General features: G+C 45.1%; 1 protein-coding gene across 1 annotated transcript; it reads right to left on the bottom strand.

Annotated features, from left to right (window-relative positions):
* Positions 1–1568: 1568 nt before the first annotated feature.
* Positions 1569–27350, bottom strand: LOC144500050 (augurin-like). Its single transcript, XM_078222812.1, has 5 exons — positions 27188–27350; positions 18092–18208; positions 13430–13477; positions 11382–11509; positions 1569–1899 (listed from the first exon to the last, which is right to left on the bottom strand). Exons 2-5 carry the CDS (start codon positions 18159–18161, stop codon positions 1732–1734), a joined length of 414 nt encoding a protein of 137 aa, XP_078078938.1. The 5' UTR covers positions 18162–18208; positions 27188–27350; the 3' UTR covers positions 1569–1731.
* Positions 27351–27950: the final 600 nt, after the last annotated feature.

Below are 27950 nucleotides of genomic sequence, written 5' to 3'. Positions count from 1 at the left end.
CCCCTTATTAATCAAGAACCTATCTATCTCTGTCTTAAAGACACTCAATGACCTGGCCTTCACAGCTTTCTGTGGCAAAGAGTTCCACAGATTCACCACACTCTGGCTGAAGAAATTCCTCCTCATCTCTGTTTTAAAGGATCGTCCCTTTAGCCTGAGGTTGTGCCCTCTGGTTCTAGTTTTTCCTACTAGCAGAAACATCCTCTCCAGGCCTCACAGTATCCTGTAAGTTTCAATAAGATCCCCCCTCATCCTTCTAAACTCCGAGTACAGACCCAGAGTCCTCAACCGTTCCTCATATGACAAACTCTGCATTCCAGGGATAATTCTTGTGAACCTCCTCTGGACACTTTCCAAGAAAGAGTTTTAACACCACCAGGTTTATTTACATTGTCGGGTCATTATTGTCTTAAAGGGAGAGAACTTTCAGTAGGGCTGCAGAAAGTATACACTGAGCAAGGAGTGTTCAGAACCGATGCAACCTTCTCCTCCTTGCCACGCTCATGTTGTCAAATGTATTATCAAATGCAGGTGCTTCATGCTTCCTTTTGGGAAACTGATTCTTGCCCTCCCACCAAATTAAATTCCCCTGCCCATCAAGCCTCCTACTGCTGCTGGAACTGGAAGATTCACCCCAGGGTTAGTGGTTGAGGCTTAAAGCAATATTTTACATTCAAGATTTGATTGAATGGGTGATTAAAGGGATAGGGTAGGTAAAGAACTAGTTTCTCATGTGGAGGGCAAAGGATTCAAAAAGGAATAAAAATTATGAGCCTAACATTACAGGAAAGCTATTGACACTTTATCCATGACTTGTATTCATAAAAAATGCAATGGATAACACTTTTGAAAAGTTTGATCTGAAGATACAGGATGAGATTTTCCCCAGAATCAGCAAAGGCCGATGTTGAGCATAAAAAGCAGCGCTGAGCCTGCTGACGGCAATGGCGACTTACTCTGCAGTATAACCTGGGACTTAAGGTTAAAAAAAAAAGTCAATGTTTGGGACTCACTAACAGGGTGCCCTCTGATTTGCCTACCCTGCCAGCAACTTAGAAATGTGAGGAACAGGGCCTCATTTTAAGGCTGCCCCAGCACACAGTGAGCAAACCAATTAACACAAGCAACCCCCATCCCCCAGCACTGCCTGGCCAGTACATGGGCACCCCTGGGGCAGTGCCCAAACATAACCCTCTCTCCCCTGAGCTGCACCCACCTGAGCTCCCCTGGGAGGTCTGCTCACCACTTTTGGAGACCATTTGGGCTTCAAGCTGTTCTGCAATCAAGCCACAGTGAGTGGATGTTTTGATGGGGGAGGGCTGATTCTGTTGTGGGGGCCTGAAAATTACATGGTAATGTATTCAAATGAGGTTCACAATGCTAAATATTGGGAAATGTGCTCGGTCACTGACGGGGAAATTGTCATGCGTTTATACCAACATAACATGTAACTTTGCACTTGCTGTGATATTTTCTGTTCCCATCACTGAAACAATCCAACATGAACGGGGTGGTAAATTCCAGCCAGAGAATACCATTTTAGAAAGAGCAGATCATTTCAGAAACTTCATTTCCATAATTTTATATGTTCTAAGCAAACACAAAGTTGTTTATTATAGCAACAACGTTCAATTCATGATACATAGGAAATTTCTTAAAGAAAAGGATGTATATTATGCCACCAGGTGAGATAAAGCCATACACTAAAATTTATTGATTGCATTTGTTGGTTTAATAGTCATCATAGTTAACATTGGCACTGATGCGCATAGAATGGAAATAGTAAGGGCCAATTGGAGAATTCTCATCATAATGGTGTTGATTGTAATACAGGGACTGGTCATCATGAACAGCGCCTTGATGCACGCTTGTCCAATATGCAACAGCTTCTTCAAATTTCTGCAGGATAATTAAGAAAAAACACATTAACACTTGGCAACTAATTTTCAAAAATGGAGAAAGCACTGCACCCAACTGTAAATTAAAAAGTGGGAAAATTGAACATAGCTCAGCTGAATAAGATTGAAGAGTGTGCAAAGTAACACACATTCTTTACTGATTTGCTAAAACATTCTCCATGACTTCTTGGATTGCACTCCACTACTAGCTCGCTGACTGATTCTCTGCTGCTCAACTACTCGACTCAGTCACCTTCGTTGCATGTTCAAAGCTGACTACACCCTGGCCATAAGTCAATTATTTTCCCACTATAGTACTGCTGAGCTTAACTTTGGATTCTCGTAGTCTTCTTTCCATATTCTAATTACAACCAAGTGATAAGACCCAGGCCAGAAACTCCAAGGTGTTTTACATCTGAATTTGGCACAGGTGCACATAAGATGTTTCACTCCAGGTATGATTCAAGTAACCCACTAAGAAGCTTTTATCAAACAAAGTTTATTTATGAAGACAGAATATAACAAAGAATTAGCATTTTTGCCAATTACAAGAATTAAACACAACACGGTATAACTGGGGGAAGCAGCAGTGTCCGTGTCTCTGGAGCAGAGTCCGGCCCTGTAACTCAGAGGGCTAAGGAAAGGAGGAAGGCAGTATTAATCGGGGACTCGACAGTAAGGGGGTCAGACAGGCGTTTTTGCGGAGGCAGAAGGGAGTCTTGGATGGCGGTCTGCCTCCCTGGTGCCGGGATCCGGGATGTCTGATTGCGTCCCAGATATCCTGAGGTGGGAGGGAGAGGAGCCAGAGGTCATGGTACATATTGGTACCACTGACATAGGTAGGAAGAGAATATAGGGAGTTAGGTAGACAGTGGGAAGGAAGAACGCAAAAGTAGTAATCTCAGGATTGCTGCCTGTGCCACGGGAAAGTGAGAGCAGGAATGGAGTGAGGTGGAGGATGAATGCGTGGCTGGGGACTGGAGCAGGGGGCAGGGATTCAGGTTCCTGGATCATTGGGACTTCTTTAGGGGAAGGTGTGACCTGTACAAAAAAGACGGGTGGCACTTGAATCCCAGGGGGACCAATATCCTGGCAGGAAGGTTGGCTAAGGCTACTGGGGAGACTTTAAACTAGAAAGGTTGGGGGCGGGGGGAATTGTGATGAGGTGACTGAGAGCGAGGAGGTTAGCCCGCAAATAGAGAAGGATTGTACACAGTGTAAGAGGGAAGATAGACGGGTGATGGAGAAGGGGAGAGCTCAGACCAAAGGTTTGAGATGTGTCTATTTTAACGCCAGGAGTGTAGTGAATAAAGTGGATGAGCTTAGAGTGTGAATCGATGCTTGGAAGAGTGATGTGGTGGCAATTACGGAGATTTGGGGACAGGGACAGGACTGGATACTTAAGGTGCCGGGTTTCAGATGTTTTAGAAAGGACAGAGAGGGAGGCAAAAGACGGGGAGGGGGGGCGGGGAGTGGCACTGCTGATCAGGGATAGTGTCACAGCTGTAGAGAAGGTGGAAGCCGTGGAGAGATTGTCTACGGAGTCTCTATGGGTAGAAGTTCGGAGCGGGAAGGGGTCGATAACTTTGCTGGGTGTTTTCTACAGGCCGCCCAATAGTAGCAGGGATGTTGAGGAGCAGATAGGGAAATAGATCCTGGAGAGATGTAGGAATAACAGGGTTGTCGTGATGGGAGACTTTAATTTCTCAAACATCGATTGGAATATCCCTCGGGTAAGGGGTTTGGATGGGGAGGAGTTTGTTAGGTGTGTTCGGGAGGGTTTCCTGACACAGCATGTGGATAAGTCTACAAGAGGAGAGGCTGTACTCGATCTGGTACTGGCTAATGAGCCTGGGCAGGTGTTGGATCTCTCAGTGGGGGAGCATCTTGGGGATAGTGATCATAACTCTATCTCCTTTACGCTAGCATTGGAAAGAGATAGGATCAGGCAACCTAGGGAAGTGTTTATCTGGAGTAAGGGGAAATATGAAGCCATCAGGCAGGAGATTAGAGGTGTAAATTGGAAGGAGGCATTCTCGAGGAAAAATACTGAAGTAAGGTGGCAGATTTTCAAGGAATGTTTGTCTGGAGTTCTGCATGACAACATTCTGATGAGACAGGGAGGTGTTGGTAGGTTACGGGAACCGTGATGCACGAAAGCTGCGCTGAACCTAGTCAACAAGAAAAGGAAAGCGTACAAAAGGTTCAGAGAGCTAGGCGATGATCAGGATCTAGATGAGTATACGGCTTGTAGGAAGGGACTTAAGAAAGAAATTAGGAGAGCCAGAAGGGGTCACGAGAAGGCCTTGGCAGGTAAGATTAAGGAGAACCCCAACGCGTTCTATAAATATGTGAAGAGTAAAAGGGTGAGATGTGAAGGAATAGGACCTATAAAAGGTGAAGGTGAGAAAGTCTGTACAGAACCGGAAGAAATAGCAGAGGTGCTTAATGAATACTTTACCTCGGTATTCACGGTGGAAAAAGACCTGGGTGGTTGTACTACAGGATTGAGGCGGACTGAAAAGATTGAGTATGTGGACATTAAGAAAGAGGATGTGTTGGAAATTTTGAATAGCATCAAGATAGATAAGTCACCGGGACCGGATGGGATATACCCCAGGTTACTGTGGGAGGCGAGGGAAGAGATTGCAGAGCCTCTGGCGATGATCTTTGTGTCGTTGATGGAGACGGGAGAGGTTCCGGAGGATTGGAGGATTGCGGATGTGGTTCCTATATTCAAGAAAGGGAATAGGGATAGCCCAGGAAATTACCGACCGGTGAGTCTAACCTCTGGTTGGTAAGTTGATGGAGAAGATCCTGATGGACAGGATTTAGGAACATTTAGAGAAGTTTAGTGTGCTTAAAAGTAGCCAGCACGGCTTTGTCAAAGGCAAATCGTGCCTTACAAACCTGGTGGAGTTATTTGAAAATGTGACTAAACACATTGACGAAGGAAAAGCGGTAGCTGTGGTTTACATGGACTTCAGCAAGGTGTTCGATAAGGTCCCCCATGCAAGACTTCTCGAGAAAGTGAGAGGGCATGGGATCCAAGTGGCTGTTGCCTTGTGGATTCAGAACTGGCTTGCCTGCAGAAGGCAGAGAATGGTTGTAGATGGGTCTTTTTCTGAATGGAGGTCGGTCACCAGTGGAGTGCCCCAGGGATCTGTTCTGGGACCCTTGCTGTTTGTCATTTTCATAAATGACCTGGATGAGGAAGTGGAGGGATGGGTTGGTAAGTTTGTCCACGACACGAAGGTTGGTGGTGTTGTGGATAGGTTGGAGGGATGTCAGAAGCTGCAGCGTGACACAGATAGGATGCAAGACTGGGCGGAGAAGTGGCAGATGGACTTCAACCCGGATAAATGTGTAGTGGTGCATTTTGGCAGGTCAAATGGGATGAAGGAGTATAATATCAAGGGTAAGACTCTTAGCAGTGTAGAGGATCAGGAGGACCTTGGGGTCCGGGTCCATAGGACTCTTAAATCGGCCTTGCAGGTAGAGGAGGTGGTTAAGAAGGCGTATGGTGTGCTGGCCTTCATCAATCGAGGGATTGAGTTTAGGAGTCGGGAGATAATGATGCAGCTTTATAAGACCCTCGTCAGACCCCACTTGGAGTACTGTGCTCAGTTCTGGTCACCTCATTACAGGAGGGATGTGGAAATGATTGAAAGGATGCAGAGAAGATTTACAAGGATGTTGCCTGGATTGGGAGGGAGCTCGGTCTTTTCTCCTTGGAGAGACGAAGGATGAGAGGTGACCTGATAAAGTGTACAAGATGTTGAGAGGTATAGATCGGGTGGATTCTCGGAGGCTTTTTGCCAGGGCTGAAATGGCTGCTACGAGAGGACACAGGTTTAAGGTGCTGGGGAGTAGGTACAGAGGAGATGTCAGGGGTAAGTTTTTCACTCAGAGGGTGGTGGGTGAGTGGAATCGGCTGCCGTCAGTGGTGGTGGAGGCAAACTCGATAGGGTCTTTTAAGAGACTTCTGGATGAGTACATGGGACTGAATAGGATTGAGGGTTATAGGTAAGTCTATATATAAGCCTTCGTAGGTAGGGACATGACCGGCGCAACCTGTGGGCCGAAGGGCCTGTTTGTGCTGTATTTTTTCTATGTTCTATGTTCTAACTCTTAATAGCTAACTAGCTCTGCTGTTCCAAGTTAAACACCATCCCCATAGACATATACCCTTCTTCAGACTTGGCACAGAAACAACTATGCTCACATGATGCCATATTCTCAGCTTTTAACTCCTGCTGTGAATTAGTCCTCTGAACGTTGGATCAATTCTCTGAGGCTTCCCAGTTCTGAAATTTTACAATAAGCCTCCTGAGACAGAGAGACAGAGACATTGCCTTCTTCCACCAGCTTCCAGCAGCAATTGAAAAACTAAAACTGGATTTTTCTGAAGCATAGCTGTTCCTAGCCACACATGCCATAAACTGTCAATCAAGCTCCATTAACAATTCCCAAAGCACCATTAAAACTCCAGAATGCTGTGTTAAGCCAGATAAAAATCACCATGATATCAATGATACTGCCTCAGCAACAATACAGGACACCAGTTACAGACAGTGTCCAACAACTTGCCAAGGACTACAGAAACATCCTGCAGAGAAACATTAAATACATTTCTTAAAAGCACAGTACCATCACACAAGACATACGCATCACATTTTTTGTAACTATGTTACCTGAATTTCCTGCTATATTTACAATTATAGTTTTGTCCTGGTACTTAATGACTTCCACTTTTTCCTTTTGTTTGTTTCATCCCCTTCCTCTCATTAAGTCATACCATCCTTTATTCCTTCCTGTATGGATACTTTTCCCTCTCTCCTTGCCTGCTTCCCTTCAAATTTCTATCTCAATCTGTCACTTTTGTCTCTCTACTCTCCTGTTGCTGTTCTAAGCTTGAATCTCCTTTGGGTATCTTAATAAAAGCAAAATATTGTGGTTGCTGGAAATCTGAAATAAAAATGAAGTGTTGTAAAAGCTCAGCAGGTCTGGCAGCCTCCGTGGAGCGAGAGAGAGAGTTAATGTTTTGAGTCCAATATGACTCATTGAGAAATAAAGTGAGGTAAAAATGCGATGCGTTTTATAGTTCTGAAAAAGTTGGGGGGGGGGAGGGAGAGCCAGGGATGGGTTAGAGGGCAGGAATGATTAAAAAATAAAAATGAGGGCAGCATGGTGGCACAGTGGTTAGCTCTGCTGCCTCACAGTGCCAGGGACCTGGGTTCGATTCTGGCCTTGGCTGACTGGAGTTTACATGTCCCTAGGTCTGCGTGGGTTTCCTCTGGGTGCACCGGTTCCTTCCGCAGTCCACAGCTGTGCAGGTTAGGTGGATTGGCTATGCTAAATTGCCCCTTAGTATCCAAAGATGTGTAGGTTAGGTGAATTAGCCACAGTAACTGCACAGGTTACAGGGATAGGGCGGAGGGGGGGCCTGGGTGGGATGTTGTTTCGGAGAGTCAGTGCAGATGCGATGGGCTGAATGGCCTCTTCCTGCACCATAGGGATTCTATGGTTCTATGTCATAGAACAAAAGGTATAGGGAGCGGTAATGGTTGTAGCAAATAAGCAAAGCCACGCATGTTCATAGAATCCCGACAGTGCAGAAAGAGGCCATTCTGCCCATCGAGTCTGCATTGACTACAGTCTCACCCAGGCCCTATTCCTGTAACCCCACATATTTACCCAGATAGTCCCCCTGACACTAGAGTCAACTTAGCATGGCAAATCAACCTAACCCACACATCTTTGGACTGTGAGAGGAAACTGGAGCACCCGGAGGAAACCCACACACACACGGGAAGAATGTGCAGACTCCATACAGACAGTGACCCGAGGCCGGAATTGAACCTGGGGTCTCTGGCGCTGTGAGGCAGCAGTGCTAACCAGCGTCACCATGCCATCCCCTGGTTCCAGAGTGAGTGTTAATGACAGAATAAAGGACAGCTCTTGTCTGAAAACATAGAAACAAGATACAGACGCTGGCAAACAAAAGAGACTAAAATGTGGGACAGAGTTCCTAGTTTGAACTCTATACTCAATATTGAACTCAATATTGAGTCCAGAAGGTTGAAAAGTGCCTAAACAAAAGATGAGGTGCTGTTTCTCAAGCTTGCGTTGGTTTTCACTGGAACATTGGGCATGAGCCAGGACAGAAATATGAGAATGAGGCATCTCAGCAGCTCAGATGAGTCATTGAGGTGTCTGTTGCTGCCTAACCAGCCCAAGGCCATATTCGCCTGTCACTGACCTAAAACTTTCGGCTCCTCAGCCTTTTGTTCAAGTCCCTTCATGGCCTTGCCCTTGACATCTTTGTTTCCCTGCTCCAGATATAAAAGATGTCTGCATTCCTCTAACTCTGCCATTTTGCCCTTTCCTCACTGTCTTTTCCACTTGCTTTAGCCATTTACATGCTAAACTCTGTGATACTCTCAACCTATCTGCTTTTCCACCTCTCCTAAGATTCTCTTTAATCAGCTCTTTCTCTGGTTTGCTGTCACTTTTGTCTGGACATGTTTGTGTGAAGCACAGTGGGATGTTTTCCCAAGTTAAAAATGTTATATAAATAGTTTTATTTCCCCATGTTGCAGGTTATTTATATCCTACTTATAATAGGACATTAATTCAAAAGTAGCTTGCTGGATGCCCGGCAGCCATTAACCTACATTTGGGCAGAACATTATATGCAGCTCAAGCCGACTTTAAAAATAGATGTTCCCATTGTCTCCTGACAATAAAAGGACACTCAAGCATTTGTAGACAGACTGCAAGCAACCATGCCTTGTGGATAAATTCTAATTAGTGGGAGAAAGAATATCCAAGGACTTTGAAAACAGCAGGAGATGTTCTTACTGGGATGATGTCCTTTCCTAGAAAATTTAATGTGACAGAGACTCAATTAAGTTGTCAAGAGAAAGTGTTTAGGTAGGTTTATATAATAACGAATCAGCACTTTGGTTGAGAAGTGAAACTTAAGTTGGTACAAGTCAATAAACCTTGGCAGGTCTATTTAGTGGCCATCTACCAAAAGCCTGATTTGGCATCCTCTCCCAGCTGTTAACTCTGCTGGATGTCCAAGGTTTAGAACTGCCTTTGATTCCATTTTAGCTCCATATTTTATAAGGCTGTGACTCCAATTTTGACCGAGAGGTGGTAAATGACTTTTATGGTCAATGTGAGCTAGTTATTATCTATTGCTATACACCCTCTAACACACATACATGAACATACAGACACTGACTGACACACACACATTCGCAGACAGACACACATTCACAGACAGACACATAGACACACACACAGACAAACACGCACAGACACACAGGCATTGACATACACAGATAGACACAGACGCACACACACACTTAAGCACACATGCACACGCAGGGACACACACACAGGAGGCAGCAAAAACACAGATCCTGAGATTTACTATTTGTCTCCTTAGTTGAGCTGATTGGAAAGTTTCAAAATTTAACTTTTTGATGGACATCTTTGTTGTGCGTTATACCTCTGTGTTGAGTGACATTGTGCTTTGCTCTTTAGCAATGATAATACTTGCTTATTTAAATACACTGAGGGGCAAACACTGTGATATCATAAACTAAACATAATCACAAGGAGTAGCGTATTTAGTTTTAAAAAACCTAGAATTCTGGCACTAACAACTACTCTCACCGAGTGTCTTTGGATGAGGGACAATGCTCGGGACCTATTGTGTTTCCTTGTCTTGCTCTCTGCAGCCCCACACCCGCCATTCAGTTAATTCAGCAGCAGAATGAGGCCCTAAGGAAGACATTAATTACCCACTTAAAAGTCTCAATTGGAGGGGGAGAGGAGGCACAAAGGCCTCCCCTTCCCCCCCACCAGTTTACAGATTTCCTTAAACAAATTGTCAATTAATATGTTCTTGAATTGTTGTCTCTAAAAGTTTCCCACCACCGACATTAGATTGTTCGACTTGGAATTGTCAGTTCAACCCTCTGGCCTTCTCGGAATGGAAGCATAACATTTGCTATCTTCCTCCAGGATTGCCCATATCTCTAAAGAGCTTTGGAAGAAAGTAGCCAGAGCCTCTGCAATTTTCATTCTTTTCCCTCGGTAATCTAGGATGGATCCAATCTGGACCTGGTGACTTTTCAACTTTGGGGATTGCTATCTTCTTAAGTATCTTGACATTCAATGGTGTAACCATCATTGAATCCCCCACTGTCAACAACCTTGGGGTTACCATTGACCAGAAACTCAGCTGGACTCACCACATAAACACAATGGCTACAAGAGCAGGTCAGAGGCTAGGAATACTGCGGCGAGTAACTCACCTCCTGACTCCCCAAAGCCTATCCATCATCTACAAGGCACAAGTCAGGAGAGTGATGGAACACTCCTCCTTGCCTGAATGGGTGCAGCGCCAACAACACTCAAGAAGCTTGACAACATCCAGGACAAAGCAGCCCACTTGATTGGCACCACATCTACAAACATCCACTCCCTCCGCCACCGACGCTCAGTAGCAGCAGTGTGTACTATCGACAAGATGCACTGCAGCAATTCACCAAAGATCCTTAGACAGCACCCTCCAAACCCACAACCACTTCCATATAGAAGGACAAGGGCAGCAGATGAATGGGAACATCACCACCTGCAAGTTCCCCTCCCAGCCACTCACCATCCTGACTTGGAAATATATCAGCGTTCCTTCGCAATCGCTGGTTCAAAATCCTGGAATTCCCTCCCTAACGGCATTGTGGATCAACCCACAGCACATGGTCTGCAGCGATTCAAGAAGGCAGCTCACCACCACCTTTTCAAGGGCAACTAGGGATGGGCAATAAATGTTGGCCAGCCAGAGATGCCCATGTCCCACGAATTAATTAAAGAAATCTCCTCACAGTGGCAGCAGTGTGTACTATCTACAAGATGCACTGCAGCAACTCACCAAGACTCTTTCGACACCACTTTCCAAACCCAGGACTACTAACATCTAGAAGGACAAGGACAGCAGACACACATGAACTTCACCACCGGCAAGTTCCTCTCCAAATCACTCACCAGCCTGACATGGAAATATATCACCGATTTTTCACTGTTGCAGGTTCAAAGTCTTGGAACTCTCTTCCTAACAACACCATGGATGTACCTACACCACATGGACTGCAACGGTTCAAGAAAGCAGTTCACCACCATCTCAAGGGCAATTAAGGGTGGGCAATAAATGCTGACATGACCAGCGATGCTCACATTCTGTGAAAGGAGTTTTTTTAAAACCTTGTAGACAAGAATATTAAGTTTATAATCCTCCAATTCAAATAGCACAATCATGACTCAACTGTATTTCCGCCCCCCCCTAATGATTTAATACCTTCAGGTGGTGTAAGGAGAACATTTTGAACAGGTAAAATTATGCATATGTTAAGTTGATGATTGAGAAAATCAAATTAAGTTTTGCAAACAATTGTGCAGCATACTCACTGCTTCAGAATATCCCATGTTCATAAACTGCTGATACCACTGCTGAACATCAGCACGAGACCTGTCCCACAGGTACCGTTTGGGACGCTTCAAACTGTTCAAAAATGCTTTCGCCTTGGACTCAGGAACTGAAACGGCCAATTTCTCACCAGTTAAAAGATGTAGAAAACAGTAAAAAAATAAGCTATCCAAATTAATAAGAGCTTGCATTTACATAGCAGTTTAGAATCCAGCACACTTACCACTCTATCTGAAGGAATGCAGGATTTGCAACAAAGTAGATGAATTGATGGCACAAATAGAAATAAGCAGATACGACATAACTGGACACATGGCTGCAGGGTGAACGAGGCTGGGAACTGAATATTCAAGAACACGCGATGTTTGGGAAGGATAGACAAAAGGAAAAGGAGGTGGGGTAGCACGGTTAATAAACAACGAGACCTGTACTTTACTGAGAAGGGGTTTTGGATTAGAAGATCAAGGTAAGAATTAATTTGAGTGGGGCTAAGAAACATTGGTTGGAGTTGTTTATAGATCACCAAACAGTAGTGGTGATGCAGGACATGGTACAAGTCAGGAAATTAGAGGACCATGTAACAAGGGTGATAAAACAAAGGTGGCACAATGGCACAGCGAGGGCGGCACGGTGGCACAGTGGTTAGCACTGCTGCCTCACAGTGCCAGGGACCCGGGTTCAATTCCCACCTTGGGTCACTGTCTGTATAGAGTTTGCACATTCTCCCCGTGTCTGTGCGGGTTTCCTCCGGGTGCTCCGGTTTCCTCCCACACTCCAAAGATGTGCAGATTAGGTGGATTGGCCATTGCTAAAATTGCCCCTTAGTGTCAGGGGGACTAGCAGGGTAAATATGTGGGGTTATGGGGATAGGGGTCAGTGCAGACTCGATGGGCCAAATGGCCTCCTCCCACACTGGAGTGATTCTACAGTAGTTATGGGGGATTTCAATCTACATGTAAACTGTCTAAACCTAATTAGTGCTAATGTTGTGGAGCACAAATTTCTGGAATGTATACCAGATGCTTTCCAGAACAATGTGTTGAAGATCCAACTGGAGAATTAGCTATCTGAGATCTAGTATTGTGCATTCAGAAAGGGCTATTAAATAATCTCATTAAAAAGGACCCTTTAATAAAGAGTGACCAGAATAGGATAGAATTTTATATTCATTTGCAAATGATGTCGTTCAATCCAAAACTGAGGTCATAATTGAACCACAACAATATGAGGGGAAAATTGGCAGTGGTAGATTGAAAAACTACATTAAAATATATGAAAGTAGACAGGCAATGGCTAGCAGTTAAAGAATTAATACACGGTTTACAACAAATATACATTATTTTGAGCACAAATAACCGAACAGGAAAAGTGATCCAACCATGGTTAATAAATTAAAAATTGTCTTAGATCAAAGGAAGAGGCTTTTATAAAGGTTCCAAAAAAGTAATAAGCCTAATTTTCTACCTACCCAGATGGTGACTTAACAACCACAGATGTATTGCAGACCTAAACTCAAGCACAGACAATGATGGTGTGGCTAACTTCAAGGCATGGTAGCACAGTGGTTAGCACTACTGCCTCACAGCGTCAGGGATCTGGATTCAATTCTGGTCTTGGGTGACTGTGTGAGGTTTGCACGTTCTCCCCGTGCCTGCATGGGTTTCCTCCGGATGTTCCAATTTCCTCCCACACTCCAAAGATGTGCAGGTTAGATGGATTGGCTATGCCAAATTGCCCCTTAGTGTCCAAATATATGTAGGTTAGGTGGATTACCCATGGTAAATGCATGGGGTTATGGGGATAAGGAGGGCGGTGGGCCTGGATATGATCTTCTTTCAGAGAGTCGTGCAGACTTGATGGGTCGTATGACGTGTTTTCGCACTGTAGGTTCGATGGTTCATTCCTCACAGAATGTTCAGTCTCTCAGTTCCTCCACAAGGATTTCAATGATCCCATCTGAGTAATAGTTTGCTCTTTGTCCTCCTACATAACTCATGCACAAGAAACACACCAAAATGATTTTCCTTACCATTTCTTTTCTCGATCATCTTACGCAATTTGTTTCCGCTTGACCCAGCTGAAAAAGAAAATCAATTTAAGATCCTTTTGAATAGATAAACTAACGGAATGAAGCTCATAAGGATCAATGGGGCAGATGATTAATTGTTGAACTAAGATCAGCTAAGGCACATACATGTATATAAGTAAGTTAAGTTTCAAGTTTATTTCTTAGTCACAAGTAGGCTTTCATTAACACTGCAATGAAGTTACTGTGAAAATCCCCTAGTCGCCACACTCCGGCGCTGTTCGGGTACACTCAGGGAGAATTTTGCATGGCCAATGCACCTAACCAGCATGTCTTTCAGATTGTGGGAGGAAACCGGAGGAAACTCACGCAGACACGGGGAGAACGTGCAGACTCCACGCAGACAGTGACCCAAGTCGGGAATTGAACGTGGGTCCCTGGTGCTGTGAGGCAGCAGTGCTAACCACAGTGCCACCGTGCTCACGCATACACACGCACATTTCTAACTCACTAATGCTACTGTCTCCAACAGGAAAGAAAAGCCTCCAGATTTGACAACTGAAAATAATACTCGTTCCAATCAGAGTACTGTATATAGGTGTTTCAAACTCATTAATATCCACTAGTTTATTAAACTGTTTGCGTCCCTCTCCATTTACTTATAGCGATGCACCATTACAAGGCCAACATTAGCATTGCAAATGGTTTATCTCTGATCCTGTCTCTGAGGCTCCCACAAATCCTTTGAGCAATTCCTTTTACAGTACATCAATTCAACCCAGCAAAAACTAGCAGGTGTTAAATAGCCCAAGAAAACCTTCAATTATCAGGAATGTCACATGAAAAAGTATCACAGGCTTTTACCTTCAGATTGGAGGAGAAAAAACCTGAAAGCTGAAGGGAAAATCCACAAAATTGTTATATTTGTAGGGAGCTCTGGAGACATACTGCTGATCTGGTGCTTTCTTTTCAAAATCTACATTTTCTTGAAAATTGAATTGTAACTTGTTCAGAAAAAAAAATAAAAGCAGATGATCACTTGTCCAAAACATGGCACCAATTGTCAGACTTTCATTTGCATCCTCATGCCCCCACCCTGCTCAGAAACATTTTACTCCATTCAATTCTCCATTATTTCTGAGACACATTCTCCATCTCCCAACTGCCCAATTTCTGCTTTCTTCCTCGGTTCAGTTTGCTATGGTTTCCCTGTCTCCCTCAATTCCCACCAATATTTTTCCCTCATTGTCTCCTTCTAGGTTGAGTTGATAGAATCCTCTCCCCTCTTGGCCCCGAGAGTGGAAGGCAATGACAAATGACCGCTGACAGAAGAGAACTGTGAAGTAAATGCTTCATGATGAAACATCAGTAAGCAATCAGCCAATTCCTGCCTTCAGGCAGAGCCCACACAATGTGATTTTGATTAAAGCAAGGGCCCATCGATCTGTTCATGTCAATATAAAAGATGACATGACACAATTCAAAGCGTTCTCTCTGGGCAACATTCATCCCTCAACCAAGTGGGTTAATCGATCATTTATCTCATTTGTTAATTACTGTTATTTTCCTGCATTACAAAAGCAATTAGCTGAATGAAGTGCTTTGGAACATCCCGAGGACATGAAAGATGCGCATTTGCTTATTTGCTCTCTCCCATTCCCCTACCCAGTTAATGACGATATTCTTCCACATTGTCTCAGTTAATGAAGGTACTCTTTTACCTCTTGAGCTAATAAGGATCTTCCCTCACTCCAGTTTATGCTGGTAAGTGTCCACCCCACCTCAAAGCTCGACTCCTTGCCTTTTCCATTCCTCTCTTCGGTTAACACTGCTCCTATTTGTGGCCTGGTTGAGTTGATCCTGGTTGTTGCATGTGTTCTGTAGATCAATCTTCCCATTCGCATGAGCATTCCTACCTTAAAGTATGCAAAGGGCGATGAAACTTTTAGTAGCAGAAGGAACGGTACTGACTGGGGCACGACGATGGGTGAGGCGCAACTGGTTTTGTCAGCAATCAATAGCTTGCAGATTCAGCAGCAGAAGGGCACATGGGAACACCACTTACCTCCTTGCCCCCCTCAGAGTACAAGGCGCCAGATCAGGGCGCCAAGGAGCAGTGCAAAATGGAGAGAAGTTGGCTATTCCCCCTCTTTGACTGGGGCTTGTTGGCCTGAGTCACACCAGATGTTTCCTGCTGGCATTAGCAGCGTCTGTCAGGTGGGATTCACCCACCTGAACCATTTAAATTTATACATCCCAAGAATCACGCCGGCCAGCCCAGATTTACAGAGATTGGGGGCCCTTTTTGAAAGATTTCCGTGCTGACAGACGAGCTCACCTTCCCCACCTCTCCACACAATGGACATGGTGACTGCTGCTGGAAAGGAGAGCCTTCCCAACCCCCCAGCACAGAGGGGCATCCTCCCCCCACCACTGAAAGAACAGGTCACCCCCCTCCCCACCCCCACATACACCCCACAGGCATCAGGGTGACCCGATCCCCCCTCATACCCGTCCCAAAACAGACACTTCAGATGGGGTCCGCTCAAGCCACTCCTCAGGAACCCCTTCAGGATCCCCCCCTCAGAACCCTCATCAGGCCCCCACCTCAGGACACCAGTGCCAATCTTGCACTGCTCCCTGGCACCCTGACAGTGACACCCTTACGTGGTGCCTTGTACTCCAAGGGAGTGGGGGGGGGGGAGGGGTGGGGGGCAAGGAGGTCAGTGGTATACCCATGTGGCCCTCTGCTTTTGCCAGGCTGCAGAGGCAGGGTCCCCAAAGGAACCTGGGAGTTGGGTGGGCTGGGGCTGGAGGAAAGACCTTGACCTCAGGACTTTTCCCCCAAGATGGGGGTCTCGTTCCTTATTGCCCTGGGAAAGTTGTTCAGTTTCAGGATGGTGAATTCAGACACCATTCTGGGATAAGATATTCATTATTGCCTCTGAAACCTTTGAAGTGTGGGCACTTTGACATCCATGCCCCTTGGACACCTGGAAGCCTTCAAAATCACAACAGTACTCCATTCCACAATAGGGATTGGCTCAGGTGTTAGAAGCCCTCTTTAATGTGCTCTTAGAGAAATGACCTGTCAGGATTTCCTGAGAGAACCCTTGCTTTTTCTCATACCTACAACTGCAGTTGCTTTGAAGGGCTTTGTTCGAAAGATATGCTGGTTAGGTGCATTGGCCATGCTAAATTCTCCCCAGTGTACCCAAACAGGTGTGTGGCGACTAGGGGATTTTAACTTCATTGCAATCTCAATGTAAGCCTACTTGTGACACTAATAAAAATAAACTAAAGTTTGTTCAATTTCACTTGCCCTTTTAACACTGAAAAGTTAGCATCATGTTTGCATCCTTTGAAGTGGTTTCATTGAAAGGTTGGATTACTTACCCACTAGCAAAGAGCCTTATTTGTTTTTCTTCCCCTTCACACTTGAATGCATCTCGAGTGCTTTGTAAATGTTGCGGTTAGAAAAGTGAACGTTAAACCTCATAAAATATCCAATCTGTAAATCAAAGGCTGAATGTTTAGAAACATTGCAGACAGATTGGATATTTTAATGAGGTTTAACTTCCTCTTTTCTAACCGCAATGGCAGTCCTAAGGGGAGCCTGAGGTGAGGGGGGTTCTGAGGGGGAACCTGAAGGATGGTCCTGAGGGGAGTCTCTTGGGGGGATCCTCCATCTGCAGGTTGGCAGAGGTGCACATGGGCACACGACTTACCTCCTTACCCCCTCTCAGAGTACAAAACACCTAGTCCATGTTTGTCAGGTCCTGCACCAAAGCCCACCTGGTGGGCTTCCCGCTGGGAGGATGGGTGCATCGGGGGAGGCCATTGAATTGGTCTTCCAGTATGCTAATTACAAGTTTATGAAGATGTTACATATTCATCGGGTTCCTGGTCGCTCGAGGCAGGAACCTGATCAGGGCGGGCCGGGAGCATTGCGACGGATGTGCCGCTCGGTGGGAATCCCTGTTTAGACCTGACAACCAATTCAATGGTCCATTGGGATTCCCATCAGGGGCGAGCGGATCCGGTGAATCCCGGCCTTAATTTTGGATTCCATGAGGAATGATTAGGATCTGTTATTCTGTTCATATTAAAATACTCACAAAGCAGTTGCACCAAAACTAAGTCAATAAAAAAGCTCAAGAGAAATGTAAATCACCAGTCTTAAAAACAACAAAGATTTGGTACTGCAAACTGCGAATTTACTCAACTCTGCAGCTTTTTTTCCTGAGTAGCCTCCTATATGCGAGGTGTGTGAGGTTAGTTTTTGATTGTGTGCTTCAGGCAGGGCATGGTCTTATTTACGGTAACTTCCAACCCAAGGTGAGTGAGCGTGAACACTTGTGCTGCGGATGTGAGGTGTAACTATGAATTTCAGGGTTTGGGCCCATGAGCATTGAGTTATATACCAATGAACTGAACATTAAATTGTTCAAACAATGCAATAGCCCTCAAAGTGAGTTGAAAGTACACGACTATATTAACTCAAATTTATGGATAGCTTTTTCCTTATAGGTTTCTGTAAATACAATATATCACACAAATATATTTCATAAAACTCTTTTTGGTAAACGAAAAGCAAGATATTCTACTAAATGTCTATATATGTGAAACTCCCTGGGAACATCTCTTTGAAATCCTTTTGCCTACCTGGGAATGTGAAAGTCACCAGAAGCACACACATAATCACAAGAGACAGTCGGAATAGTTGAAGAGACATTGCTCCAGATGAGAGTTTTCTCAGAACTACAGAGAAGACTCAGATGGCTATAAAGGGAAGAAGAGAATAATAATGAGACACAGCAAATACTGATGCAGTCAGCCTTAGGCTAGGGACCTGCTCAAACAATATCTGTGATAAACCTTAATATAACCTTCAATTCTAACAGAAAAAGTTTAGTTATACCCTACTTTTTAAGTAAAACAGACTTAACTATTCTATATAGCAAAATACAGTTAAATAAATACATAACCATTTTTATATCCACGCTAATTTTTGTTGACTTCATTGGTACAGATGTATAAATATATTCCTTCTAAACCAAGATTATTAAAATTTTATGCACCAAATTTCCATTGATACATGGTCTGTGAATGACAAATCAATAATGTTATGGTTTATCTTGAACTATAGGCCAGATTCTCTGACTTTGTCCGCAGCTGAGATTCTCTGTCCCGCTGCAGTGAACAGAGTTTTTTAAGTTTATTTAAGTTTTGAAGTTTATTTATTAGTGTCACTAATAGGCTTACATTAACACTGTGAAAATTCCTTAGTCGCCAGACTTCAGCGCCTGTTCAGGTACACTGAGGGAGATTTTATCTCCCTCAGTGTACCTGACCAAGACATCTTTTGGACTGGAGGAGGAAACTGGAGCACCCGGTGGAAACCCACGCAGACACTGGGAGAACGTGCAGACTCCACAAAGACACCCAAGCCAGGAATCGAACCCAGCTCCCTGGCGCTGTGAGGCAGCAGTGCTAACCACTGTGCCACCGTGACTGTGTGCCAAATTCTTTGTTCTTGCTGACCGTGGTGGTGGGGTGTGAACGGTCAGAGAATTCCGGCCCACAACTTTTAAGTAATCCGTGAAAGGTCAGTGAATATAGGTTCAAACTTGCATTGGAAGCAGTTCGAAAAGATTCAGTAAGCAGATTTCTGGGATGAAGGGGGCTGTCTAAAGAGGAAAGTGAGAAGGTTGGGCCTATACTCGTTGGAGTTCAGAAAAACGAGAGGTGACCTTATTGAAACATATATGATTCTGAGGGAACTTGAAAGGCCAGCTGCTGAGAGGATATTCCCTCTGTGGGAGAATCTGGAACTACAGGGTACAGTTTAACAATAAGGGGTCTCCCATTTAAGAGGGAGATAAAGAAGAATTTCTTTTCTCAGAAGGTTGTTGTCTTTGGAATTCTCTTCCACAGGGTGCAGAGGAGGCTGGGCCATGGAATACATTGAAGGCTGAGTCAGATGAATTTTTAATTGACAAGAGAGTTAAGGGTTATTGGGGTGGTGGCTTTTTGGGGGGGGGGGGGGGTGGGGGGCGGGGAGAGGAGTGAGGGGGGGGAGGGGAGGGGGGAGCGGGAGGAGACAGAGAAGTGGAGTTAAGGCCACAATAAGATCAGCCATAACCAATGGCAGAGCAGGTTAAGCGAGATACTCCTGCTCCTATTTCTTTTGATGTTATGAAATTAGGATATGGTAAATTTAGGATGGTATGGAAGCAGAAACCTTGGGAGATATTTAATTAAGTCGGTTGCTCCAAGAGGTAATAAGATTCATGAATTAGGATGAGCCAGACGGGTTTCTTTATTTATATTTATCTAGTGAAGGTTTTACGGGCTGAGAAAAATGAGGGCAGGATTTCCACGATTCTCAAAGGCATGAGGAAAAATAAAGAGAGAACAGATAATACCAGTCCCCACAGGCTTCTGGGAAAGTTTGAAGGAAATTCTCTTTTGAAGTGCATCTTTAAAAGTGCACATTTTAAATGGAGCTTATCCTGAACTCTCAGCAAATGAGTAGAAATGAACACTTCCCGAAATGGATGCAGAGCCATCGGTCCCATTCCATAGAGGTTACCAAATGCTGTTGAGTGCTAGGGTGCAGTGCATTACCTAAGAAACAATATGTCATTGTGTTTAAATGAACTTCCACTAACATTGCAGGAATGAATAAAATTGAAAGGGTGATTTCAGAAAATGCAGTTCTGTTTGTGGCAATTAAACATAAAATGCAACCAATTATGGTAATATCATTATCCTTTAAAGCTTATAGTTAACAACCCATTTAAATGGTGCAAGTATCAAATAGTTCGTTCAACAGTGCTGGCTTGCACAACTTACAACGTCTTACAGAATCTCTCAGCAAGTGAGAACCACATTTCAGTAACTGGACACAAACAAGCCCTTTTACAGACTGTTCAGGGGGCTGGTGACAAAAGATGCATTAAGAATTCCATTCTCCTTTAAATACTCCGATTTGCAGCAAACAAGTGGCTTCTTCAGGAAACTGTAGCAGCGTGCTTCTGGAATATGCTTAATCCAGCCTAGACCCTCAAGGCCCCTCCACGGCTTATATAAACAGGAGTCGTAAAGACTCTGTTCTTTGTGTGGTCCCCACCCTCTGGCAGATAAATCTGTCTTACAAACATATACAGAGTTGCTTTTACCTTTCCCCTGAAATGTAATTAGCTAGGCAGTTAACACTATGTTTTAATTCCATCATAAAGGACATTGGTCTCGCTCACTGGTACTAGAGAGACAACAAGTCTCTGAAATGCTGAACTAATGGGAGCTAATGTAAACTGGACTGGTGCAGCCAAGGGATAAATGTCAGTACTGGAAATCATTGATAGGAATTCAAGGGCTAATCTACTAAAAGCTCAGTGACTGTGCTTTATGTGCTGTCTGTTGGGCACCTTATCCTCTAATAAATCTAAAAGCAAAAGACATGGCATCTAGGGCTCCCTTTTACAAAAGATGATGGACATGCAGCAAACAAATCCAATTCAGATTAGGTGTCTTCAAAAGGCACAGCTTTGCTGGTGGCTAAAGAGACCAATCCTTGAGAGACAAGTGCCACACCTGAAGCTATCAAGCACTGTTGTGGGCTGTTATTATTGCTGTTGGTGCATGTTGGCAAACAGTGCAGCTGTTGGTCACCATGGTAGTGCATGCCAGTCCACAGGAAGGAAGTGTTATCATTTTCCTCTGTCGTCAGCTAGTTACTCCCAGGTGTGATAATCAATGGTTAGAGCCTACATTTCATGCCTGCAAGCAGCCTTGAAGCAGAGCGATGGGTGTCCTACTGGTCATCTGGTTCCAGCTACTTCGCCATACACAGAAGTATTTGGCCAACTTCCATCCTGCAGACATGCCCGAGCCAACAATGTTATCATTGTTTGATGAGTGCTAACAAACCTGGGAGTTCACGTCTTTGAAAGGTTTGCTGCCTTAATGATTTTGTCCTTCTAAGGTACAGCCATAATGTGCCACAGACACCAAAGATGGAAATTATTAAGCTTCTTTTCTCGATAGCTGTAATCGTCCTTGTTTCATAGCCATACAAGGTGCTGAGGACACAGGCTTTACAAAACATTATCTGATTCATGTACAGTCAAATATTAAAGTATTAATCTGTTGTTTTATCACAATACACAGAGGGGGAACTGCTGCAAATCAAGGATTAATTTGTACTTTGGAAAGAAATGCAAATTTCCAAATCACACGATGACTATTAAATAATTACTCGAGGCCATCATTTGAAAATGTTAATTCCTTTTATCCAACACTTTGTAAAAGACTGATTAGCATTTAAGTAACAAACCCGCAGCTCGGGATCTGATGGGAAAGTTGTGTGAAAACTACTGAGTAAGCTACAGGCAAAGTCAGCACAGCTAAGGCTTTGGGGAGCATATATAAAACTGAAAAAACTAGCTGCATGCACTCCAAAAGGACTGAATCAAAATTCAAATGTTTAACAATTTTTTGATTATGTCCCATGCTGAATTTAAATAAGATCATAATCTCTCTTGTGAAATAGATTATATGAAATGCAATTTTACTATTACTGAGTAATCCCACTATCTCTACGTTAACAACATCTTGCTGTTCTTGTTTGTTATTGACTTGGTCCAAACTACAGAGCTTACCATCTGAGTATTCATTTGCAGTAGAGTGCATTAACCAAGATGACTTGAACGACCTGAGATAGATTCACTGGGGAGAATCTTCCCACCTTGGTCCCTGTTGGAATGCTGGGCCATTTTCCAGTCCAGAACTCAACTCAGTGAGATGTACACTTTGCCATTGCTCTTTCTCAGAGCAAAATAATTACCATTCCACCTCCGATTCCCCCATCAAATAAAGGAGGGTGGCAAGATAACAGGCCTAAAGCAGCAATGGGGTCTGAGAGCCCAATTGAACATGGTGGCAGTATATGCAGGAGCAAAAATTGAAGTGTAAGAGAGGAAAGTGCTGCAGGAAGGATGGAAGATGTGGCAAGGCTGCCCCCCCCCCCCCCGCCCCCCCCCGCCCCCCCCGCCCCCGCCCCCCCCCGCCCCCCCGCCCCCCCGCCCCCCCCCCCCCCCGCCCCCCCCCGCCCCCCCCCCCCCCCCCCCCCCCCCCCCCCCGCCCCCCCCCCCCCGCCCCCCCCCCCCCCCCCCCCCCCCCCCCCCCCCCCCCCCCCCCCCCCCGCCCCCCCCCCCCCCCCGCCCCCCCCCCCCGCCCCCCCCCCCCCCCCCGCCCCCCCCCCCCCCCCCCCCCCCCCCCCCCCCCCCCCCCCCCCCCCCCCCCCCCCCCCCCCCCCCCGCCCCCCCGCCCCCCCCCCCCCCGCCCCCCCCCCCCCCCCCCCCCCCGCCCCCCCCCCCCCCCCCGCCCCCCCCCCCCCCGCCCCCCCCCCCCCCCGCCCCCCCCCCCCCCCCCGCCCCCCCCCCGCCCGCCCCCCCCCCCCCGCCGCCCCCGCCGCCCCCCCCCCCCCCGCCCCCCCCCCCGCCCGCCCCCCCCCCCGCCCCCCCCCCCCCGCCCCCCCCCCCCCCCGCCCCCCCCCCCCCGCCCCCCCCCCCCCGCCCCCCCCCCCCCCCCCCCCCCCCCGCCCCCCCCCCCCCGCCCCCCCCCCCCCCCCCCCCCCCCCCCCCCCCCGCCGCCCCCCCCCCCCCCCGCCGCGCCCCCCCCCCTGCTCTGGCAGGATTCGAACGCAGTCTGCAAAACATTAGCTGAGTTTCTGGATTTTTAGTCTAGCGATAATGCCATTAGGCGAATGCCCGCCCCCCCCAAAAGAATTACAGCTTAACGGCCACCGACACGCCAACTCCAGAACCATCTGCAGCAGTAGAGACCAGTAATGTTTTAATTTTTTTTTGTTTGGAAAACAGCAAAACCAGGCATTTACTAAAATAATTAAGCCACAAGTTTAAAACAAAGCAATTTGACAAAAATGAGAGGAAAAGAATACTAATAACCACACTCTGGAAGGATTTTATGCTTGGTTTTGTGGGGTGGATGGAGCATTAAATCACGTGAGTTCCAAAACGTGGTTTACACTGGTGGGGTACACTGGTGGGGTTCCCCCCCCCCCCCACCCCACCCCACCCACCCCACCCACCTCCACCCGCCCCACCCCCCACTAATAATGCAACAGGAATCCTGACATTGAATATTGAGATCCCAATTTGAATACATTTAAATATAATCATCAGGTCATCACCCCCACACCATTAGAATGTCATGCCAATGTGAATAATGACAGCAGAGCCACAAAGGAGTTCAAGTGAGTTCTTGGCTCAGGGGAAGACAGTCATGCCCTGGTACTGCCCCTGGCACAATCCCCCGTCACTGCCCAGCAATTATGAGACCACCCCACCAGCGTGATGTCATGGGACCTGCCCCTTCATTTTTTCAGCTCTGTGCCGAACAGTATGGTGGAGAAAACACAACTTGGGTTGGTGGCTTCCTCGCTGTTTTTCCCACCTGCTGCACAACTCAGACCTTTTCTTTTTGCAAAAATTCCACTCTTTATCTTTAGTAGTTAGGTATGTTTAAGATATAAAAGTCCAATGAACACAGATAAGCAAGCTAACCAAACTTCTTAACTCAACTTTTCTTCTTCACCTATTTGACTTACATGGCACCCCCACATCACCACCAACCCCGCCCAACCCCCACACCAACCCCCGCCCAACCCCCACACCAACCTCCCGCCCAACCCCCACACCAACCTCCCGCCCAACCCCCACACCAACCTCCCGCCCAAGCTCAAGTCAGATACTTATCAGAAATTGCACAGTTAATCACTTGGTCTGATTTCAAAGATTCATATTAAGGCCAAGATTTCTGGGGCCTTCTGTTTATTTCCAACAAAGCTGCCTCTTCAAATCACTTTCAACCGTCCCACAGTTGTATACTCCCCATTCAACACAAGCATCACTAACATCTTAAATATAGTCACCTCAGATCAGAATTCTCCTGGATCTAATATTTTTTTAATTCTAGAGTCTTATATCTAAAACTGTCTCCCTCGATCTTTCTTCTTAGCTTGGCTATCCCTAGAAGTCCAATTTACTGTCACAACCCCTTTCCTGCCAAATGTCACACCCTACACGGCCCACTGGGCGTGGAACCCCCTTCACAGAAATATAGGACAACCAGTAGACAGAACAGCCAGTCATAATAACAGCTTGGGATATGCTGGCACCAGCTACATGAGGCAGCACATGCCACCTCAACTCCAAGAGGTTCTCACGTATAACTGCTAATGGGGAAACACTCTGGAGGTACAGAAGATTAGGATGAAGATTACACAAAACACATTATGAAATATATCTACATAAGCTAAATCAATTCCAGTGATCTCAATTTGAAAGTACTTTATTACAATCGTGTCAGGAGAGTGGTCTGGATTGTGTGGTAGAGAAGTGGCCAATGCTACTGCTGATGCTTTGGGTCACTTTATTATGCACGTGTGGACAGGGCACTGGACCAACCTGGTACTTATCAGAAGATCTTCTCCAAGATGCAGCCTGCCTGATAAATGGCTGTAAAATCTGTCCCGTTACTTCAACAGGAATATTTTCTAGCTCACAATTAGTGCCATGCTGTGTCCTTGGCGGGGTTGCAGTGGCACAGTGGAACTATCACTGGACTAGCAATCCAGAGACACAGGGTAATATTTTGGGGACCCGGGCTCGAATCCCACAACAGCAGATGGTGACATTTGAATTCGATTAAAATCTGGAATTAAAAGTCCATTGATGACCATTAAACCATTGTTGATCGTCATAAAAAACCATCTGGTTCACTAATGTCCTTTAGGGGAGGTAATCTGCCATCCTTACCTGGTCTGGCGTACATGTTACTCCAAAGCCACAGCAATGTGGTTGACTCTCAAATGCTCTTGAGCAACTAGGGATGGGCAATAAATGCTGGCCAGCTAGCGATGCCCACATCCTGTAAAAATTAATAAATGAACTGGGTTGCCTCCTTCTCTAGCTGTATAATTAACCCTTCCTTCGTGTCCAGGTTTGCAGATTATAATCATATTTGGATACTGTGGTAGGATTTTAGTGTTAGAATCATAGAATCATAAAATCCCTACAGTGCAGAAGGAGGCCATTCGGCCCACCGACCACAATCTCAGCCAGGCCCTATCCCCGTAACCCCACGTATTTACCCCACTAATCCCTCTAACCTATGTATCTCGGGTCACTAAGGAGCAATTTAGCATGGATCAACCTAACCCGCACATCTTTGGATTGTGGGAGGAAACTGGAGCACCGAGAGGAAACCCATGCAAACACGGGGAGAATGTGAAAACTCCACTCACATAGTGACCCAAGCTGGGTGTCGAACCCAGGTCCTTGGAGCTGTGAGGCAGCAGTGCTAATCACTGTGCCACCGTGCCACATCCAATGAATTGTCCAGGCATGTGATGGCTGCATGATGCCTATAGTGTGTTTGACTCTGTTGAAGCTATGTACCTCATTATATTTCAGACAATTTCTATTGCAATGCTATTCCTGTGTTAGGAATGGTCCAAAGGTCAGTTCTAGATTGACAACTTACGACAGGCCACTTAGTTCAGAAATTCCCAAACTGGTATCTCTACATCAGTGGCCTTATAGACAAGGTCAGCTTGCTTCTGGAACAGTGGAAGCAGACTGTATCACATCCCTTTTTCTTTATTTTCCTCTCCAAATACCAGAAAATCAGAAGAATCTCCATGAACTTTCCCAAATCCATAATTTTGTTTGTAACAATGATACATTTTATTGGCGCCAATCTGGGACAAAACCTCTAAAACTAAACAAAAAGCCAAAAATCTAGAGTTCAAGCCCACTTCCAAATATGGTCTGAAGAAAGCCATCCTTTTAATTGTCACTTCTCAGTCCAAATGTGCCTTATCCCGATGGCCAGTTTTAGTATTACAAATGCAAGTTCTTAATCTTCCGCTGCCTGATGTTAGAGATATGTGCTAACTACATTCCACAGGATAATTCTATTCCCTCAACTCTGAATTGTACTCCAGATTTCAGCTGATGTCAAACAAAACATGATCAAAATGCAACGAAAGGAAATAAGTGCCGTTCTGTTCAGCTACTGTTAGCTTCTTGAAATAATTTCATTTCAAAACTAACAATACAACCAGCCTTATTATAAATCTTGACATGTACACTTCAGAATTTGGATTCACTTAATCCAAACATTGACATATCTAAACAAACAGCCGTATTTGGCAGAGTTGCAGCTGGGGACAAATTGTCATGGAAAATTAATTTAGCAGTTCTTGTTCTCCATGTACTGGTTAAAAGAAAATGTTAAATGTTAAAATTCAGTGAAGGACAAATCTAAACACTAGTTTAAGAACTTTTGATCAACTCTTAAAACATTTTCTTCACACTGTCGAACAATTGAAATGTTAATTAAAATTAAACAGTTAGGGTGATTGCATGTGTTGTGTTAACAAAATGCAACTTACACAATTTTGCAAAAGCAACAAGGCAACACAAATAAACATAGATCCTTGAACCTTAAAGTACTATAACTTTAGGATAGGACCTTTTCTTTAAACTTGCTAACGGTCTATCAAGTTACTTGAAAGGCAACACAATGCTCATTTCCCTCTCCTTTGGGAAACACCCTTTTAAAATAATTGTACAGTTCTATTGTAAGCAAAAGAAATAAAATCACACTTAGACCCTGGTGACCTTACATCACTGAAAACATTTTTGTTTTTCAATTCATTCATTTTACCTCTGACAAAACAAGTATTCTTCTTTGTCCCCCTTCAAGTGCGTGGAGAAACAGATTTTTCAGTCTGCTGCAAAAAAGAACAGACTATTCCTTATTTTGGCCAGCACAGTCCAATCCGGCCCAGCCTAGCAAGCAGACGCTGAAGTGAGCACTATCTCAACACAGAACAAAAATTCAACAGTTGAACCAGTTAGGCTAAGGATGAGTCACAGAGAATGGAACTTTTATTAGTCATCGAAGAAATCCTATATTTAGGAGTGTTGACAACGAGCGTTAAACAAGGCTGACAGATTTGGGTATGCTTTTAATTTAAAGAAAGTACTTTTCAGGCTGCTATAGATTGCAAACAGATGTCTGCGTGATGTGTGCCATAAAGAATTTAATAACTCAACAGATGGTTTCCATTACCAAAAATCAGTAACAGATTTGCAATTTGAAGTGAATTTTCACTGAACGTACTAATTTCAGAAAAATATCCCTCTTTTGATTTTACTGGTTTTGCTTAACTGGTATCTTTCATTAACGTTCAACTAAACACATAGTTGATGATATCTACAAGATGTTAAACACATGAGGAGGGACTGTTGTTTAAGGATGTGGAAACGGCACTATATGAACAAATCCGATCTGTCCCGCTTAATTCAAATTACCCCATGATTCAATGTTGACACACAATTTTCATTTGGCCTCAAAATGACTTGACATTTTTAGACATGTTAAATCAGGTCAAATGGGACATTTTATCTTGTTGTGGGCTTCACTT

Source organism: Mustelus asterias, chromosome 10, assembly GCF_964213995.1.
Source record: "Mustelus asterias chromosome 10, sMusAst1.hap1.1, whole genome shotgun sequence".
Taxonomy (NCBI): Eukaryota; Metazoa; Chordata; class Chondrichthyes; order Carcharhiniformes; family Triakidae; genus Mustelus; species Mustelus asterias.
Note: the sequence above shows the minus strand (reverse complement) of the source record. Positions and strands in the feature narration are given on the sequence as shown.